General features: G+C 39.6%; 1 protein-coding gene across 1 annotated transcript; it reads right to left on the bottom strand.

The window, feature by feature from the left end:
- Positions 1 to 2,873: 2,873 nt before the first annotated feature.
- ZNF449 (zinc finger protein 449) lies at positions 2,874 to 18,413 on the bottom strand. Its single transcript, XM_065900386.1, has 4 exons — positions 18,015 to 18,413; positions 16,115 to 16,319; positions 3,953 to 4,066; positions 2,874 to 3,760 (listed from the first exon to the last, which is right to left on the bottom strand). Exons 1-4 carry the CDS (start codon positions 18,366 to 18,368, stop codon positions 2,874 to 2,876), a joined length of 1,560 nt encoding a protein of 519 aa, XP_065756458.1. The 5' UTR covers positions 18,369 to 18,413.
- Between the last annotated feature and the right edge of the window lie 2,642 nt (positions 18,414 to 21,055).

Here is a 21,055-nt window from a genome sequence, read left to right as displayed (position 1 = left end):
ACATACACATATGTATATGTGTGTATATATATAAATACATACACATATGTATATGTATGTGTGTGTGTATATATATATATATATATATATATATATATATATATATATATCCACCTACCCATCCTACCTGTTTCTCTGGAGAATCCTGGCTAATAGAAGCATTATATATAAAAAGTATGGAATGTGACTAAAGACATATTTAGAGGAAAATCCATAGCCTTAAATGCTTTTCTCATTAAACAACAAATACTTAAGATACGATATGCTGGATATTTATTGAAAGTGTACACTGTGTGAGGCCTGAAGAAAATATATTTCATTTAACCTCCATAGTACTTATGAGGTGGGTGCTGCGTTTTGCTATTCGTAATACTCAGGAGGTACGTACTATATTTTGCCCTTATCTTTTTGAAATGCTCAGAAGTATAATTAGGCACATCCACACAATGTTTTAACTATGATATGTTTCCAAGGACTATTTCACATAATTCTTGATTCAATGCCACACATATTTATTAGTGCTTATTATATACAAGACACTATGACAAAGAAATGAATAATAGATGTTCTCTACCCTGTAAGATCCAGTCATGTGTGTTTATGATATAGATGATACAGCTCATATTATGATTGCAACGAACACTACTAGCTAAATTGATTGTATTAAATGCTAAAACTGGTACATAAACCCAGCACCATGGTTGCAGGGAGTAAAGTGATTCCAACTGAGGTTGGGGGCAGGAGTCCATCGTGGTGCTTGCTGCCACTGCTCAGGGAAGCATCTCTAAGTTGTTCAAACAATGAGTTAATGTGATTGAAGCGGGAAGGGCACATACATTTCCACTTTATTAAAATATTGCATAGATACAGAGCAGTTGGGCACATCCATTCTAAGGCACTGTCCTGGTTTGAATGCAATTCCACAAGAGAGAAAAGAGAAGCCATTACATTCGGTATTATTCACCTCTACATTCAGACTCCTCCCATGTTCCATGTTTATTGCTACTGGGATCTCAATTTTAACCCCAAACTTATAGCAGCATCATACTGGGACCTAGATGACAAAAATGAAAGACACATCCTGGCTCTAGCACTTGATATGATTTGGCACTTAACTACAAACTCTCTTGCATTGCTCTCCATTTGTTTCCCAACTCTTGTTTAACTAAAGATATTATAAACTCTTTATGGATTAATTTCTTTACTAGTTTTCATTAAGCCTAGAACAGGACTAGTTAGGCACATAGTAGATACCCCCAAAATGCTTCTATTAAATATCACTTCCAAGAACTTCAATGGAATAGAAAAAAATATACTTTCCGTAATTCTAGTTTAAGGAAAGGATGACTGGTATCCTCATAAAGGGGAAATACTTGAATGTCCTATTTCTTGTATTTTACAAGGAACTAGGCTGAATGAATATTTTCATGTATTAACAGCTTTAACTGACAAAGAGAGTTCTTCCCTTGCTACAGGAACTTGAGTCATTACCACTATTATATGAGAACATTTATATAAGTAGCAATGTGTGTGTGTGAGATTATAAGTAAAATTCAAAGAGGCTGTGAATCACTGAGCAACGTATAAATATCTGAATTAGTGACCTTCACCTCCTTAAATAATGTGTGTGTGTGTTACATAAAAAACATATAAGTTTAAAGAGTTTTTCATAACACCCTTGAGACAACTGGAGATAACTAGGCTTGGGAACAATCAGACTATACAGATAGCTATAGAAATATCTGTTAAAGGCAGTGTGTTCCAAAGCATATTTGCAGAATACTAGCTTTGCGGGTCATTACTGGGTATACGTGAAAAAGGGTTCTGGGCTCAAACAGGATTGTAAAACACTGAGCCAAAAGAGGTGCTTTTTCCGCCTTTACCAGAGGACCTCTCAGAATTCTTATATGCTGATGTGTGCTGTGAATCTACAAAGCAGAAACAGCAGGAAGTGATTCCCAAACTTATTTGCAGACTATCTTGTATAACTAGGTGTTCTATGACATACACTTAGGGAGACACTGAATTAAAGGATGGGTAAAATTTAAAAGCACTGAGAGATACATAGCTGGATAGCAAAGGAGAGTGAAAAGCAATGGACACTGGTTCCTCAGTCAATCTAAATTAAATTAGATTCCACTTGTATAGCTTCAACTGTCAAATGGGTTCTTCCACAAAGAGCTGACTTATTCTGGGAACAAAATAAATCATCAAATCAATACTCAGCTCGAAGCGGCGTCACCCCAGGCTGCAGCTAAGCACACTAGCCACCTTTGCAAAATTCAAAAGTAAAGATTAAAATTCTAATTTCCTCAAAAATAAAATTTTCAATGGAAAGAACCCAGTTCATACCAGGCAAATGAAATCGTCTTCATCCACGTGTTCCTAACACATTTTCATTATTTCATAAAATACACTGTCTCCTTTCTTGCCACTTGGGACACATATAAAGCTTTAAACTAATATAATCACCTTTAATAATGACAGCAGAATAATTATAGTGCTGCTATAATAGATATGTCAGATAAATATGATTATCCATTATGTTGACCCTACCCTGAAAAGGATTGCCATTATTTTTATGCTTACATCTATGATACGGTTGGCTTAGTTCACAAAATTTTTCAATGTAATAAAAAAATAAAAGTTGTAGAGACAGAATAAATCAAATCTAGGAAAACTGCAAGAGTAGATAGATACTCTAGAATTCATATGACTTGGAAGATGGGTTTTTAAAGTAGAAAAAAAAAAGCTGTTCTTTTAATAAGCTCAAACAAAAAAATTCTTCCAAGACAAACAGGATGCTGCAGGTTTAAGATTTTGTTTTTTGAGTTACTGTCAATCTCTGTAGGACTTGTTTCCTTTAACAATCCTTAAAGAAGACCTCTAAAGTGAGTGACTTGATGCATAATAAGGCCTGCTCTCTGTCTGAAGCTTTTAGAACAATGACTACACTTGTATGGCTTCTCCCCTGTATGAATTCTTAAATGAATAACAAGGCTTGGTCTCTGTCTAAAGCTTTTCCCACAGTAATTACATTTAAATGGTCTCTCTTCAGTGTGAGTTCTCTGGTGCAAAGTAAGAGCTGTCAGCCTACTAAAACTTTTCCCACAATTATGACATCTATGAGGTTTCTCACCTGAATGAGTTTTCAGATGTCTTTTAAGACTTGATCCATGACAAAAGCTTTTCCCACACTCAAGGCATTTATATGTTTCTTCTTCAGAGTGGGTTCTCTGGTGCCCTATAAGGTGTGACCGCCGAGTGAATCGCTTTTTACACACCGTGCATTCATAGGGTCTCTCCCCGGTATGAAGTCGTTGGTGTCTGTAAAGGTCTGAACTACGAAGGAATCTTTTTCCACATTCAGGGCACTTATGAGGTTCCTCTCCTGAATGAATTCTCTGGTGCCCTGTAAGCTGTGACTTCCGAGCAAAACATTTCCCACACTGAGAACATCGGTGAGGTTTGTCTCCTGGACTCTTTTTCTTATGGGGTCTAGCGTTGAGGGGTTCTTCCAAGTTGGAGCTCTCAGGTTTCTCTCCTGCTGAGGGGTTCTGATGCTCTACAAGTTTTGTTAAATCTCTCTGTAAATCCTCTGGGGGGGTTTCCCATTGATTTTCTAACTGTACATAGTCTTTTTGCAAAATGGGGCCATGAAGAGCATTCCCCTCTAAAGTAACAATAAATGGATACATATTCTCCATTTTTTTCTGTTTTTCTGAAGTGGCTTCTTCATTTTCTATCCCGATCTCAAAACCTGAGAGAAGAAACAGAATGCAGATGTCACTGTGTCCCACATTGAAAAGAACATGAAGGAAAATGAGTTATATTAAACCACTGGTAGAAATAGAGACATTCTTAAGTACAATAGAATCCAAAACTCTTTACCTTGTTCAAAGTTGAGTTTTTTCTTTTCTTTCTTCTGTGTTATCAACGAATGATTACTTACCTAACTTGGAATCGAGTAATTGCTTAATTTCTTTGGAATCTTGTAGTTCCTTCACCCATGCCTCTTCTCTATGCTCCAATGGAAAGCTCACGTCGAGTTTTGGTATTGGATATCCTGGCCAGAAGAAAGATGAGAAGCATAATAGTTTAGGTCACCAAAGATTTTTCCAGAGTTGAGGCTGATATCTTGGACATATGGCCCTTAATATCTACGTCCTCCTCAACTATTATTATGTCATCTGGAATCTCTTGCGGGAGTCTTATTTTTCTTTAAGACAAGAACAAAACAAGGCTGTTCTCTTCTAACCTATGGAAAGGGAGTAAATCAATTCTGTGCAGAAATCAATACAATAAACTGCTACTGTATCTATTTTGATAATAGATTTATTTAGGTTAGAGCCAAAATATGAAGTAAATCTTCATAAAGTTTTGGCACATTAAAACTGAGAAATGCTGATACTGAGTACTACGTAAAGAGAGAGAGGTAAAGCCAGAAGTTATACAACTGCTTACTGGAATAATTTCAGTTGAGATTTTCAAATTATAATGGAAACGGACTGGGTTAGCAACCAGAAAAGCAGTCTTTATGCTTGTTTCAGCTGAAGACTAGAAGTGGATCCTCTTGAAATTAACCCAAGTAACCATCAAAGGGTGTTTCTCACTGTCAAGCTAAGGACAACCAGAGAAGTTTCTACATTCAGTGCTCTGCTGTGTCCTACCACCCTCTCCTCACTGAGGAGAGCCACTCTGACTCCCATCCGCTCTCCACGCCCCTTCCTCGCCTTCCTCTGCTCTGATCAAGTTAACCGGTCCGCCATCAAGTTTGGGTTGCAAGTGGCTCATCTGAGATCAAAATGCGGCATGATGTTTAAATATTAGCATCATTAAAATAATATCAGCAAGTTAATTTGATGAAACTTTAAAATTTAAGACATGTCAAAACAGAGGAAGTGGACTAAAATACCTTATTTTATATTTTCATGGAAAAAAGGACCTTTTAAGATTAAGAAGCAAAAATGCGTTGCAAATAAAATTCTGTTTAAATTCACTATATTGCTTTTGTTTGGGTTTCAAAGCTAAGAATAGGATGAGAGGGTAATGAGACCGAGGTCAAATAAAAATGGAGGTCATAGATCAAAGGAAAGCTGCAATTACATAAAAGTAGGAGCAAACTGAAACTTGAAATAAGCAGAGAGAGTAGCAAAGTCCTAGGTGTGAAACACTAATTTATAATCTAAATGCAGGGAGGGAGACAGACAGACTTCCAACACGATACCATGAGGAGCTTTGCAGACCTATTTCCTAGTGAAACTGGTGAAAATTACTAAAAATAACAAAGAAACGTTCAAAGTCTAGAAAATTAGGAAACATCTATTGGGTTGGCCAAGAAGTTCGTTCGGGTTTTTCCATAAGATGTTCTAGAAGAACCTGAACAAACTTCTTGGCCAGCCCAATATTTTTAAAAATCTGCTAAAATTTACAGAGAACAGCAAGAGTCTTACACATTTAAACCAAAACTGTTCTCTTTGGTCCCTCTCCCAGCTTCACTACAGACTGGCATAGCCAAGAGCCTGGGGCACTCTTTCCCCCAGCTTCCATTCAGAGGGATATCTTCCTGGGAGGGGCAGGACCCCAGCATTTGTCACCCTGCCCTTAGCTATCTACAGTTGAGTCTAAATTCCAGGCCACTGTGGCTGAGAGGTGAGGGCTCCTTTCATCTACCCAGTCTCCACTGGTGGGATAGAGGATCTATCTACCTTGGGTGTAGTATTGCTGAGAATACTAGGGCCCTGACTGCCCTTGCAAGGCAGTTGTGGTTTTGTAAGGCAACTGTGATTGTAAGGCAGTGGTTTCTTGCCTGGAAAGGCAAGTCAAGGAGACCTGAGGCTCAGATTTAGTGCTCAGCTCCTAAAGTGGCAATGTGACTCAGAGATAAGCACATTATTGTCCCCACCTCCAGCTCCAGAGCAATGCATCTGAGATTTGGCCTGAGAGGACAAGCAGGCCTTAAAAGAGGTAGCTCCTAAAGTCTTCTCAAAGAAACTGACTTCACTTCCAAGAGAGAGAGGAGACGTTCAAGCCTAAGGATACTCTCAAAAAGAGTGGAGGCTGTAATGAAAGGCAATTGGAAAGAGTGATAGATTTATTGCATATACACACTAAACTGTAGGCTGACTAGTTTGCAGAAGAGAACTGGGGAAAGAGACAGCTGGGAGGAGCCCTCCTGGGATCAGAACAAATCTCAAAAACTGACCTCAGGAACTAGCCCATCTAAGGTGTCTGAATTTGATTGAATTAGTCTACAGAGCAATTTATGCTCCAGGGCATTGTTGAACGCAATAGAGCAATTAGCTGACAATTAATAGCTGGGGCTGGTCACGGCAAGAGACAGCCAAAGAAAGCCCTGCAAAAACTACTGTCATTCCAGGGCGACTATGCGCACACCCAAGGCTGTGCTCCATGAGGGCAATACCAAATGCTTAATATTGCAGGGTGAACTAGAGTTCACTAAAATAATCCAGCCACTCACCAAACAAATAAATAAACTCTGGAGAGTGGGAAGAAGGACACACAGTTGCTACAGTATGTAATCTAAAATGTCCAGTTTCCAACAAAAAACAAGACATGTATGTGAACAGGAAAGTATGACCCCTACACTGGAAAAAAAAAAAAAGAGCAGGCAACAGAATCTGCCTATGAAATTGACTAGCTATCTAATTTAACAGACTTCAAAGTAGGCATTATGAATATGTTTCAAGGACTAAAGGAAACCATGATTAAAGAAGTACAGTAAATTATGATGGCATTACATCACATCAAATAGAGAATATTGATAAACAGGGACTTCCCTGGTGGCACAGTAGTTAAGAATCTGCCTGCTAATGCAGGGGACACGGGTTCAAGCCCTGGTCCAGGAAGATCCCACATGCTGTGGAGCAACTAAGCCCGTGCGCCGCAACTACTGAGCCTGTGCTCTAGAGTCCGTGAGTCACAACTACTGAGCCTGCGTGCCACAACTACTGAAGCCTGCACGCCTAGAGCCCGTGCTCCACAACAAGAGAAGCCAGTGCAATGAGAAGCCTGCACACCGCAACAAAGAGTAGGACCTGCTCGCTACAACTAGAGAAAGCCCGTGCGCAGCAATGAAGACCCAACGCAGCCCAAAGATAAATAAATAATTAAAATTTAAAAATATTGATAAATAGAAATTATTAAAAAAATAATTGAAATCGAGTCCCCCTAAAACTGAGTTCCTCTGCTGAGTTTATGATTAACCCCTCTATCCAAAATTTTATTCCCTTTCTTGTCTGGCACCTGTTCCCCTCAGGAATGAGGAGTCTCAATGCAAAGGGGGGATTGGAACCAAGCAGGACTCTCTGTGTCCTCCATTTCTTGTTTGTAGAAAAAGGCTTTAGTCTCCTAGGCCTTCCCTGACTTCCAAAGAGCAAATTCAAGCAGTTACTAATTAGGGAAGTGAGGGAATGCAGAAACAAAGGAAAAGCAGTCAAGAAACAATAGTTCAGTAAACAGAGTCCTAGTTCCTCCTCAAGGGAGGGAGATATACGTGTTTGTGTGTGTGTGTGTGTGTGTGTGTGTGTGTGTGTATAAAATAATCTGATACATATCTTTGAGTTGTTCTGCAGGAGCTAAGGTTCCCCACCCAGGTGGAGGATGGTAACTACCTTCTGAGACCCCAGACTGGTCAGAAACTTGATGACTGAGATTCCTGAAACATCACTCTGCTACCTCACTATCAACCAATCCGAAGAAAGTCATGCACCCTGCAGCCCTCACTCCGAATGCTGCCTTTAAAAACTCTTCCCTGAAACCCATCAGGGAGTTCAGGTCTTTTAGGTATGAGCCATCTGTTCTCCTTGCTTGGCCCTGCAATAAACCTTCCCTTGCTCCAAACTCCGACATTTCTGTTTGTTTGGCCTCACTGTGTGCCAGGCACAAAAACTTGGGTCTGACAACAGAATCAAGTGGTAATTCTGGAGTTGAAAAGTACAATGACTGAAATGAAAACTTCACTACAGTGGCTCAAGAGTACATCTGAACTGTCAGAAGAATTGCTGAGCTCGAAGACAGATCAATAAAGGTTATGCTATGAAAAGAACAGAGGCAGAAAAGAGTGAAGAAACATGAATGGAGTCTCAGAGAAAAGTGGGGCACCATTAAGTGCACCAACAGATATATAATGAGAGAACCAGAAGGAGAGGAGTGAGAGAAAGGAGCCGAAAAAATATTTGAAGAAATGATGGCCCCAAACTCCCCAAATGTATTTAAAAATATCAATATACACACCTAGGAAGCTCAATAAATTCCATGTACAATAACTACAAAGAGATCTACAAACAGACATATCAGAGTAAAAATCCTAAAAGCCAAATAAGAAGAAAAAACCTTGAAAGACAGCAAATGAAAAATGACTTGCCACTTACACGGGAACCCTAGCAAGAATAAAAGCTGAGTTCTCATCAGAAACAACAGAGGCCAGAAGAGAGTGGGATAATATATTCAAAGTGTTCAAAGAAAAATAAAAACTGTCAACCAAGAATCTTATATCCAGAAATGCTATCTTTCAAAAATGAATATGAAATAACATTTCTGATAAACAAAAACTGATGAGAATTCATTGGTAGCAGACTTGCCTAACATGAAACACTAAAGGAAGTTCCTTAGTCTGAAAGCAAGTGATCCCAAACAGTACCTGAATCTACATGGAAAAACAAAGGGCACAAGTAAGGGTAATTATTTAATTATAAAAGATAGTACAAATACAAATTTCTGTTTCTTGTCTTAAAAGATTTTAAAAGCAATTATGTAAAACAGTATGTATGTAGTATATTGTTGGGCAAATAACATATAGAAATGTATTCTATTTGCCAATAACAGCACAAATGAAGTGGGTAGGAGAAAGCTGTACTGGGCTAAAGGAATGACCAGTTAGTAACTTGAATCCACGGGAAAAATGAAGAAAATCAGAAATGATAAATAATGTTAATATAACAAAAGCTATAACATATACTTGTTTTCCTTTCTTCTCCCAGCTCCTTTAAAAGTCTTAAAATTATATAAAGTGATAACTATAACAAGATATTGTTGAGTTTGTAACATTTTTGATATAATATGTATGACAGTAACACCCCAAAAGGGGAAAAAGGGAATAGAGTTACATAGGAGAAATATTTCTATAGCTCACTGACATTGTTAGTATAAATCCGAAGCTGATTATGATAAGATGTACATAATAAATCCTAGAGTAACCACTAAGGAAATAACTTTAAAAATAGTGAAAATTCATTAAAGTACATAAATTTTACATTGAAAATATTTACTTAGTGTCAAAGAAAGCAGTAAGTGAGGGATAGAGGAGCAAAACAGATATGAGACACATACAAAAACAAAAAGTGAAATAGCAGATATAAATCCAACCATATGAAAAATAAGGTTAAATGGTATGAATTAAACAACTTGATCAAAAGGCAGAGATTGTCAGACTGGATTTTTAAAAATCCAACTATATGCTGTCTAAGGAGACACATTTCAGATTCAAATATACAAATAGATTGAATGTAAAAGAATGGAAAAAGATATATCATGCAAGTAGTAACCACAAGACAGCTAGAATGACTACATTAATATCATACAAAATAGACATTAAAACAAAAAAGTTATTAGAGATAAATAGAATCATTTTATAATGATAAAAGAATCAATCCATCAGGAAGATGTAACAATTATAACCATACGTGCACTTAATAACATAATACCAAAATACATGAAGAAAAAATGGACAGAAATAGTAAAAGAAATAGGCAATTGAATAGTAATAGCTGGAGACTTCAATATCTCCTTGCATAGGAAATTTAGGCAGATGATCAACAACAGAAGACTTAAAAATTACCATAAACCAACTAAACATCACAGACATTTATAGAACACTCCAACCAACAACAGCAGAATATACATGCTTCTCAAGTGCACAGAGAAAATTCTACAGGACAGTTGAGATACTATACTGTAAAACAAATGTTCAAAAATGTTAAAGGGGACTTCTTTGGTGGCGCAGTGGTTAAGAATCCGCCTGCCAGTGCAGGGGACACGGGTTCAAGCCCTGGTCCGGGAAGACCGCACATGCTGCAGAGCAACTAAGCCCGTGCGCCACAACTACTGAGCCTGCACTCTAGAGCCTGCGTGCCACCACTACTGAAGCCCACGTGCCACAACTACTGAAGCCCATGCACCTAGAGCCCGTGCTCCACAACAAGAGAAACCACCACAATGAAGAGTTGCCCCCACTCGCCACAACTAGAGAAAGCCCGCGCACAGCAAAGAAGACCCAATGCAGCCCCAAGATAAAAATAGATAAGTGAATAAAAATTTATAAAAAATGTTAAAGGATCACAATTACAAAGTATATTCTCCCACCAAAATGGAATGAAATTATAAATAAATAACAGAAAGAAAACTGGGAACTTCACAAATATTTCAAAATTGAACAACATACTCCTAAGTAACCAATCAGTCAAAGAAGAAATCAAAAGGGAAATTAGAAGTATTTTGAGGTAAATGGAAACGAAATGAAAATGATAACTTAGGACTGTAAAACCAGTGCTTAGAGGGAAATTTATAGCTATGAATGCCTATATTAGAAAGGAAGAAAAATCTCAATAACCTAACTTTGCACCTTACACCATCTCTGGATACAGAGAACATGTGCTCATACTTGAGCTTCTTCTTGGATGAACTTCTTAATTATCTACCAACCTCGCCCCCCACTTACCTTGTCGTCCTACATCCTACATAACATTCAGATCCTTGTGCCTCTGGCGCACTCAGCCTCCACTTCCTGGACTCTCAGAGCCCTGCTCCTGACACTATAACCAGTTTGCATTTCCCAACCTATGCTCATGACCCATGTCAGCGGAGGCTACTGACCATTCCTTGACCCATCTTCTACCCTTCTGATGTTAGTTCCTGTCCTCTACTCTTACACACTCCATAGTATACCATCACAGATGCTGAATGAATTGGACGCTTATTGAAAAGGTTTTCACAGATATCAGCCCTCCTTCTATTTGCTAACATGGTGATAACAGTTATGACTTTTATACAGCAAAGATCAAATACTTTGATGATACAGAATAAGTGAAGGCAAGGAGAATTTGGCACTCTCATATGCTGTGGTGGGAGAACAACAATTTTGGAGGACAATTTGACAATATCTATTAAAGTTTTAAATACCCATTAACCAATCAACCCCACTTCTAGAAATTTAGCCTATTGACACCTGCATATACACAAGGATGCTCACTGTATATTTTATAGCTTGGCTCCAGGGCTTTGAATCAATGTTGAATGGCAGTCAGAAAGCAGGCTCTAATTTCTACTTCTGTCAGGGGGCTCTTCTCTTCACCCTCAATGCAGACTAGTCTGTGTAGCTGCTATTATTACCATTGGATGAGTGGTTTTACAGCAATAGAAGAAGAAACATCAATTGCTATTCAGTTGGTATAAAATAAGAGGGTCCTACAAATAGAAACCAAAGCCTATTACCTTAAATTCAACCATTGCTTCTGTCTTTTAGACTATAGTCTAGAACCTTAGACCTTAGTTTCCAAGTGATGATAATGTGTTGTCCAGGATGTTAAACTCACCTCATGGTTATAGCCAAGAGACTCATCATGGGTATATTTTATTTGACCTAATTAACTGAAGAAATTTACTCAAGAAAAATTGACTGCAGAAAAAGAAAAAAAAGATACAAGGATATAATGTACAGCACAGGGAATATAGCCAATATTTTATAATAACTTTAAATGGAGTATAGTCTATAAAAATACTGAATCACTAAGTTGTACATCTGAAACTAACACAATATTGTAAATCAACTACACTTCAATTTAAAAACTACTTTCTGACCTAAAAAAACTGAAGTATAAAGTAAAAGGCTAGTAGCGACAGGGAAGCATAGGTGCATACTTGTTTTAAAATATAGCTCCAAATTCTTTGATATTTTTCCCTTCAAGTGGTGGAGTTTGATTTTCTTCCCCTTAAGTGTGGGTTGGATTTAGTGACTTTCTTCTAATGAATAGAATATGGTAGAAGTGATGGTGTGTGACTAGTTCATCAAAAACATTGTGGCATCCTCCTTGCTTTCTCTTGATTCGTTTGCTCTGGGGGAAATCTGCTGCTGTGTTGTGAGGACACTCAGGCAGCCTATGGAGAAGATTGCTTAGCAAGGAACTGAGGTCTCCTGCCAGCCCCTGCTGACATCTTGACAGCAACTACATGAGCAGCTCTGAGCCAGAAACACCCTGTCAACCACTCCCAAATTCCTGACTCTCAGAAACTGTGAAGTGATAAGTGCTTTTTCTTTTAAGCTACTAAATTTTGGGGGGTAATTTGTTATTCAGCAAAAGCTACCTAATACAAAGAGGGAAAAAGCAACTTGAGGTTAACAAAGAAGGTGCTTGATTGATGAATGTTCCCCCCATCCCAGGCTCAGGGAATGACTTCATTAAGCCCCATTATCAAACATTGTGTCATAAAGTCTCCACTGTACCAAGAAATATCATTACTATTGTTAGGGCTGGATATTAGTTAATGATACATCATTTAGTATAAGAATAATCTGAAGAAATTTAAGTTACAAGACTCTTTTGTTGCTTTACAGACAGCATTTTTTGCCCTACATTTTACTTTAAATTTTCATCTCTCATATCCTGCATCACCAAAAAGATGTGACCTTTGACATTTTGTATACAATTTCCTAGTGTAAGCTCATGCAGTTAAATTTTAAAAACCTGAGGCTTTGGCAAATGAAAATTGTTCCAAATTTGGTGTACTAATTTTGAACTCCAGACTTTCAAAGATAAGCATGGTATACTTTATATTTTTAGGACCAGCACATCTTTTCTTTCTTATTGCAGACATTCTAATATTTTTGCCTATCTCTTAACATCTGGCGTGTCTGGCTTGAATTCAAATAAGGGATTTTTTTTTTTAAATAAGGGATTTTTTAAAGCTTATGTATTTCTTAGATTTCTTTATATTTTCTACTTAAGTTCTTTTCCCTCTTTCTCTCTTATTCTCTCTTCCCACCCCCCTCTGTATTCACATTAAATGAATATCATTAGGTGAATATATGTGTGTATATACATATATTTTTTTCCATTTTATATATACCCAACAACTTAATGTTTTGCTAACAGGGAATACATTCCAAACTTTAATATAAAATCAACTGACCTCTTCCATTACTTTGAAATTTCTTCTATTCTGCCAGCATCCTGTGCTTTTCACTCACTCAGCCTACAATATGATGTGCTTCATGTAATATACCGAAGATGTTTTCATTTAAAAAAAAACCAGTAAAAGTATAAGCAACCTTTAAATTATAGAACACTAAGTCTTGCGTCATTTTGCAAAGCATAATATATCACTTTAACAGTGATGAAAAAGGGGTCGTTTCCTCTCCTCCAAATTGGTATATTTCACTTGGTTAATTCATTCTATCTCTTCCTTGTTGAACACACTGGACATTCCCGTGCTTTAAAGAGTAAAGTATTAAAATCAAGAGCAACATTGCTGTTCTGCATCATCTGTGATCTTTGTACCTGGGACTGTTGCTAAGAGGAGCAGATTAACGTGGGGAATGAGAGTGCATGTGCAAAAACATTTATCATTAAATATTTCTAGCTAAGTTTCACTACTTGTTGCTGGCATACATACAAAATTACAGATTTTTTAGAACTTTTAAACAGACTATAGACTATAGGTAATGTAAAGATTGGAACGTAAATGACAATATTATATAGTTCTGCTTTGACCATAATATACATACATATGTAGTTGTCGGTTTTTCTTTTTTGTCACCTTTATTTTAAAATATCTAGAGACCCACAAACACCTCAAACTCAAACTCCACATGGTCAACATGGTCAAATCTAAACTCACATTGATCCTCTCTTCTGTTCCCTGTGTCAGTCAATAATATTATCAATCTTCCCAGTTCATTGGCCAGAATCCTGGATACCATCCTTAACCTCTTTTTCTTCTTCATCCAACACCCAGTCAATCACCAAGTCCCATAATTTCTATTTCCTACCTATCTTTCAAATTGGTCTTTTTCTCTCTACCACCACCGACACAATCTTAGACCAGAAAATCATGCTCTCTAAGGTGGATGATTGCAGGATAGCTGTTTCCAGTCTTCCCTCTCTTATTGTAGCCAGAGTGACCTTCTAAATGCAAATCTGTGTATATCCCTGCCTTACTTAAGAACATCCAGTGGTTCCCCAATGTCCTGGTAATAAAGTATATCTTCTCAACAAGGCTGACAAAGTTCTTCAAGATCCAGGACCCTGCTTTCTCTCTCCAGCCTCCTCAGTGCAACTCTGGCTCCTCTGCTTCTCCTCTGCGCCCTCACACTGCAGCAGGAAGTCTTCAGGTATGCCATGCTCTCTACCCCTCTGAGCCTTTGCATAGGCTGCCCATTCTGTCCAAAGCCCTCTCCCCTCCCCACTTCCACCACTCAGCAGGCTTACTGCAATTCATCTTGTAGGTGTCTACCCAGATCCCCCTTCCTCAGGGATGCCTTCCCTCTCTGCCAAAAAGCTGGTTAGGTGGCAATCCTATGAGCTCCCATAACATCCTACTCCCTCCAATACATCATTTAACAGTCCTATTTTCATATCTGAATCATCCATAGGAGCTGAAGCTCCAAGGTGCCTGGGACTGATTTTCTGTCTTGTGTACTAGAGACCCCAGGGTGGCAACCCACTGAATGAGGAAAATATTTGCAAATCATATACCTGATAAAGGATGGATATCCAGCATATATTGAGAACTCTAAAATTCAACAACACCAAAAAAAAAATCAAAAATGTGCAAAGGACCTGATTAGACATTCTCCAAGGAAGATTTACAAATGGTCAATAAGCACATGAAAAGATGCTCAATATCACTAATCATTTGGAAAATGCAAATCAAAACTACAATGAGATACCACCTCACACCCATTAGGAATGCTACTATCAAAAAAAAAAAAACAGGTGTTGGTGAAGATGTGGAGAAATTGGAAACCTTGTGCACAGTTGGTGGGAACATAAAATGGTACAGTCTCTGTGGAAAACAGAATGGAAGTACCTCAAAAAATTAAAACTAGAAATGCCGTATGATCCAGCAATTTCACTTCTGGTTATATACCCAAAAGAAGTAAAAGCAGGGTCTCAAACAGATATTTTTACACCCATGTTCACAGAAGCATTATTCACAATAGCTAAGATGTAGAAGCAACCCAAGTATACGTTTATGGAAAATGGATAAGCTAAATGTGATATATACATACAAAGGATTACTATTCAGCCATTAAAAGGATGGAAATTCTGAACCCTGAGGACATTATGCTAAGTGAAATAAGCCAGAAAGGTGAATGGTGGTTGCCGGGGGTGGGGGGCAGTGGTGGAATGTAAAAATGGGGAGTTATTGTTTAAATGGATCTAGAGTTTCAGTTTTACAAGATGAATATAGTTATGGAGATGGATATTGGTAATGGCTCCACAAAATTATAAATGTATTCAATACCACTGAACTGTACACATAAAAATGGTTAAGGTGGCAAATCTTAGGTCGTGGGTATTTTACCACAATAAAAAAAATTGAAAAGAGAAAAATAGGCTTCCTGAGCAGGGTCATCAGCTTAAGGGGTTTTCAATCCCATTCGATTGAAGGTGCTTTGTGCCCAGCTATTCTCAGAGAGATATTTCCTCCTTCTGCTCTTTTTTTATTTTTTGATTTTTTTGATGTGGACCATTTTTAAAGTCTTTACTGAATTTGTTACAATGTTGCTTCTGTTTTATGTTTTGGTTTTTTTGTCCACGGGGCCAGTGGGATCTTAGCTCCCTGACCAGGGATCGAACCCACACTCCCTGCATTTGGATCTTAGCTCCCTGACCAGGGATCAAACCCACACTCCCTGCATTTGGAAGGCAAAGTCTTAACCACTGGACCGCCAGGGAAGTCCCTCCTCCTTCTACTCTTGATCAGAGTGGCCTGTTTCCATCAGGTTATCGGTATTCTAAGCAACCTCAACCCTGGAGAGCTCTTGAGCTCTCAAAATGGAAACCAAAGAAAGGAAATAAAACCCTTGCCTTACCAGGGTCCAGAAAGGGCTGGCCTTCCCCAGCAGCACCGAAGCTCAGCTCCTGCGGCCCTGCCTGTGGGATCCACGCCTCTGCCACTGGGACCTCCGGGGCAGGTCCCATTACTTGGAGTGGGGGTGACTCCAGGTGGATGTTTGGCGGTATGTGTGCCATTCCCACTGGTGCCAGTTCTTCCAAGAGCATTTCCTGCCTATCGAGCTGGGGGAAATGCCAGAACCGTCACTGAAGTCCAGACCAGCCCTGCCCAGTAGCAATATAATGCAAGCCACCCATGTCCTTTTAAATGTACCAGCAGCCATATGAAACAAAAAATGAAATAGGTAAAGTTGATCTTAATAACACACAGTATTTAACCCAAAATATCTAAAATATCATAATTTCAGAATGTAATCAATATAAACAATTGTTACGAGATATTACACCGACTTTTCTTTCATACTAAGTTTTTGGAATGTGCTGTGCATGTTACACTTACAGCACATCTCGATTTGGACTAGCCACATTGCAAGTGCCCCAGAGCCACCCCTGGCTAGTGGCTACTGTTCTGGGTGGTGCGCGACTAGACCATACAAAGATAAAATCTATGTGGTAAGCTAAACCGAGAAGATGGAGAAAGGAAGGGAAACCATAAATTCATTCTATCCTAGGGGGACAGGGACCCTTGGATGACTCCAAGGAGAGTTGACCCCATCAACACACCAGGCAGAAGTGCCCCTAATGCCCACCAACAAACACTTTCTTCTCCCAAAGATTCTGTCCGTGCTCAGCTATGGCTTTCACTGGATGGTTCTGAACAGAGGCCAGCGCCACCGCCCCCATGGGGCAGTTTGCCTATGATGGCAGGTGGTGGCTATCAGAATGTAACGAGCCAGAGGTGGGAGTCTATGTACTCGGCTGGCCAAAATGTTCGTTCGGGTTTTGCTGTAACGTCTTACGGAAAAACCAGAACAAACTCTTTGGCCAACCCAACAATTCACAGGGCAGAATTGTTCCACCTCCCAAACAATTTAGGAATGTTCCCTCAAACATTCATGTAGGTAAAAAGAACCTTTCAAGGACCTCACCCTGTTGGTCATATAAACACAAAATATTTTTGCATATTTTAGCATGACTTGAATGCTCTAGGAAAGCATTACTTTGGAAATCAAATGAAGACTATACTACTTATTGTTTGGACTGACCAAGAGTTGTTTGCCACTTTGAGAAATCATATGACCAACAGCAACACCGCTCACAGTGTTTGAGCTGTATCACATCAGTCAGAAGTTCTGCCTGTCGCCTTCCCAATGTATCTGTGCATAGATTCAAGCAAATGACAACCTCCTGAAGTTTTGGTGCAGTCAAGTCCAAATATGTGCACGCTCACATGCTTATTAATTCATAAGAAATCACATTCCTTTTCCTTTATATTCCTTCTAGACTCTACTTGACTCAGGGTTGGCAAAATTTTCTTGTAAAGAGACAGACAGTAAATATTCTAGGCTTTGTGGGTAGTATTGGTCTGTTGCCTCTTCTTTTTTAAACCACTCTTCAAAAAGGTAATAACCATTACTAGCTCATGGGTTGTATAAAAACAGGCTTTGTCCAATATTTGGCCCATAGAGCACTTATTATGTTGATTTTTTTTTCTAATTCGGTGTATATAAGGAGGTTATATTATCTATAAATTTCATTTTAGCACAGTAAAGGGGACATTACCAAATATCTGTTATAGAAGTGGAGTTGGGTTTAATAGTTGAGAATCACTGAAACATATGCCAATTCCAGCAGAAGGAAAAAATGGAAAGCCCTGCAAGGAAATCCTGAGGCACCAGACAGAATGTCTGATCCGGTCCCAGCTGCCTCTGCTACTTCTTTTGGTCTAATTCCCAAGATCCCAACCTCTTTTCTCACCTGCTGCTCTGGTATCTCAAGTTCTCTCTGTAAGTCTTCTATCAGTGACACAACTCTTTCTCTGTTCTCCGGGCAATGTTCCCTCACCCAGGTCTCTATCTCTGTGGGCAGAATCGTTAGGAATTGCTCCAACACCAGCAGCTCCAAGATTTGCTCCTTAGAACGCATCTTTGGCTTCAGCCATTGACAGCAGAGCTCCCAGAGTTTGTTGAAAGCTTCATGAGGCCCAGATGCTTCTTTGTACTGGAACTGCCGGAAGCGCTGGCGGAAGACCTCACAGTCGGTATCATACTCTTGAAACACCGAGCCCTGATTCAAGGAGGCCTGGATTGCACAACCCAGGGCCACAGCCATCGCCAACTTCCAGCACTGTACAATTTATCTGGGTCCCGAAGCGGCAGATTCCAATTTCTTTCTTTGTGTTATCCTCCGGGCAGAGCCACCTACAAGCTGAGGACGGGACAAAATGAGGAAGGAGAAACAGCAGTGGTTACCAGAGGGCAGACTAACCTCCCTTAACTTGCTTACTTTTCTCCAAAGCCCTAAAGAAGCAGATCATAATCTTTTGGGGGGTTTTGAGAATCTGATGAAAGTCATGGACAATTTCTAGAAAGATACACTACACAGCAAATTCTGCATTCAATTTCAAAAAGTTCACAAAATCTTCAAGACCATCTACGGATTCTCTAGAACTGTGCTATCCAATATGGTATTCAATAGTCCCATGTGGGTCGGGGGAGAGATAAATTAGGAGTTTGGGATTAACAGATACACACTACTATATATAAAATAAGTAGACAACAAGGACCTACTGTACAGCACAGGGAACTATACTCAATATCTTATAATAACCTATAATGGAAAAAGAATCTGAAAAAGAACATACACACACACACACACACACACACACACACACATATATGTACATATTGGGTTGGCCAAAAAGTTCGTTTGGTTAGTGAATACGTTGTTCCATAAGGTTTCTCATGAAAATGAAAAATGTGTCCTTTATTTTCACTTAAAACCGAACAAACTTTTTGGCTGACCCAATACATATATATCTGAACCACTTTGCTGTATATTTGAAACTAATACAACACTGTAAATTAACTACACCTCAGTAAAAATAAAATAGTCCCATGTGGAAGTTTAAATTAATTAAAACTAAAAATTCAATTTCTCATTCATACTAGCCACATTTCAAGTGCTCAAGAGACATCTTTGTATGGTACATATATACAATGGAATATTACTCAGCTATAAAAAAGGATGAAATAATGCCATTTGCAGCAACATTGATGGACCTAGAGGTTGTCATACTGAGTGAAGTAAGTCAGACAAAGACAAATATATGATATCGCTTATATGTGGAATCTAAAAAAAGGCTACAAATGAACTTATGGACAAAACAGAAATACAGTTACAGATGTAGAAAATAAACTTATGGTTACCAGGGGGTAAGGGGTGGGGGAGGGATAAACTGGAAGATTGGGATTGACACATACACACTACTATATGTAAAATAGATAACTAATAAGGACCTACTGTATAGCACAGAGAACTCTACTCAGTACTCTGTAACGGTCTATGTGGGAAAAGAATCTAAAGAAAGAGTGGATATACGTATATGTATAACAGATTCACTTTGCTGTACACATGAAACTAACACAACATGGTTAATCGACTATACCCCAATAAAAATTTTAAAAAAGAGACATCTTTGCAGAAAGTTCTATTGGACAGCTCTGCTCTAGAATTCCATGGACCCAGTGAACCCCTACAGATTTAGTGGCCTTTAAACCCAGTCCCAGCCTAATTTCAAATGTCTTGTGTTTCTGAATATAGCTAGGCCACAGAAGAAATGCAGGAGCAACACTTACAATGGTGAAGAACCATGAAAGTCCATCTACCTTTGAGTAACCCTTAGTCACCTTCAACCATGGGCATCTTGGCTAGGGCCATGCCTTGCAAAGACAGCAAACCACCAATCATTCCTCTCCACTGGAGGTTATGCATAGTTCAGGCAACATCACTGTGACCCTCATCCTGAAACAGTATTCTAAGTGACTTTCTCATGAGCAAAACACATGGCAACAGGGCAGGCCAGCAGGAATCAGTTCTACATTAATAACCAAGAACATCTGTCACATTCATCACGCCTTGTGCCAGCTACTGTTCTAAGCCTCCCACAGGCATCGGTTCATTTAGCCCTCACCCAACGTTAGGAGGTGGGTTCTAGTACCGTGCCCTGAATACAGATGAGGAGACTGAGGTGAACCTGAGGAGGACGGAATAACTTTGTCCCAAGTCACACAGTAAACGTCAGAGGGAAGTGGGGAGGAGGCTGGAATCTACAGACTCCCGCACTGCTCACGTCCCAAACATCCACATGTTCTCTGAGTGCAGCCTCTGAGGTCACAGAGGCCGTCACGTACATGTCCCCACAGGTCTCAGCACCGGTGCCCAATCCCCCCACCGCCCCGTGTGCTGTGGCCGCACTCTGTCTGCATTTGCCAGGACGCCTCATGTACCTGTCCTCTTCCTTGGAGTGGTGGGACAAGGAAAAATATGCTCATGATCCCACCCAGTCATGCCAGATGGGCACTGCCCCCATAGCACCGTTATCTGGATGGCAGCCTGGGCTTCAGCGGCAGACCCATCTCGTGATAACATGCTAGCTCTGAGTCCCTGACGCCCAGGGCTTCTGTCGCTAACACGAGATAATCACGGCATCTCTTTCATAGAAGTTCCTGAGGCGGATCCCAGCGCAGGGAAAGGAACAGCAGTGTGCCTGGCACAGAGGAAGCGCTCAGGAAAGCTCATTTCCTAGGAAGCTTCTATTTCCTCCCACCCCACCCCGCCAAGGCACCTAACCGTCGCTGGAGGGCATCCAGGGACCGTGCTGGTTTGTGCTATGGACCCGCCTTGAATGCGCTCCAGCCTCACAGCTGGGCAGCCCTCCGCGGACGGTCCCCAACCTTCCACCACGCCGACCAGGGACTTGACCCTCCGCCTTTCTCCCCGTCGGCCCTTCCGGATGA

Source organism: Phocoena phocoena, chromosome X (assembly GCF_963924675.1).
Source record: "Phocoena phocoena chromosome X, mPhoPho1.1, whole genome shotgun sequence".
In the NCBI taxonomy this organism is placed as follows: domain Eukaryota; kingdom Metazoa; phylum Chordata; class Mammalia; order Artiodactyla; family Phocoenidae; genus Phocoena; species Phocoena phocoena.
Note: the sequence above shows the minus strand (reverse complement) of the source record. Positions and strands in the feature narration are given on the sequence as shown.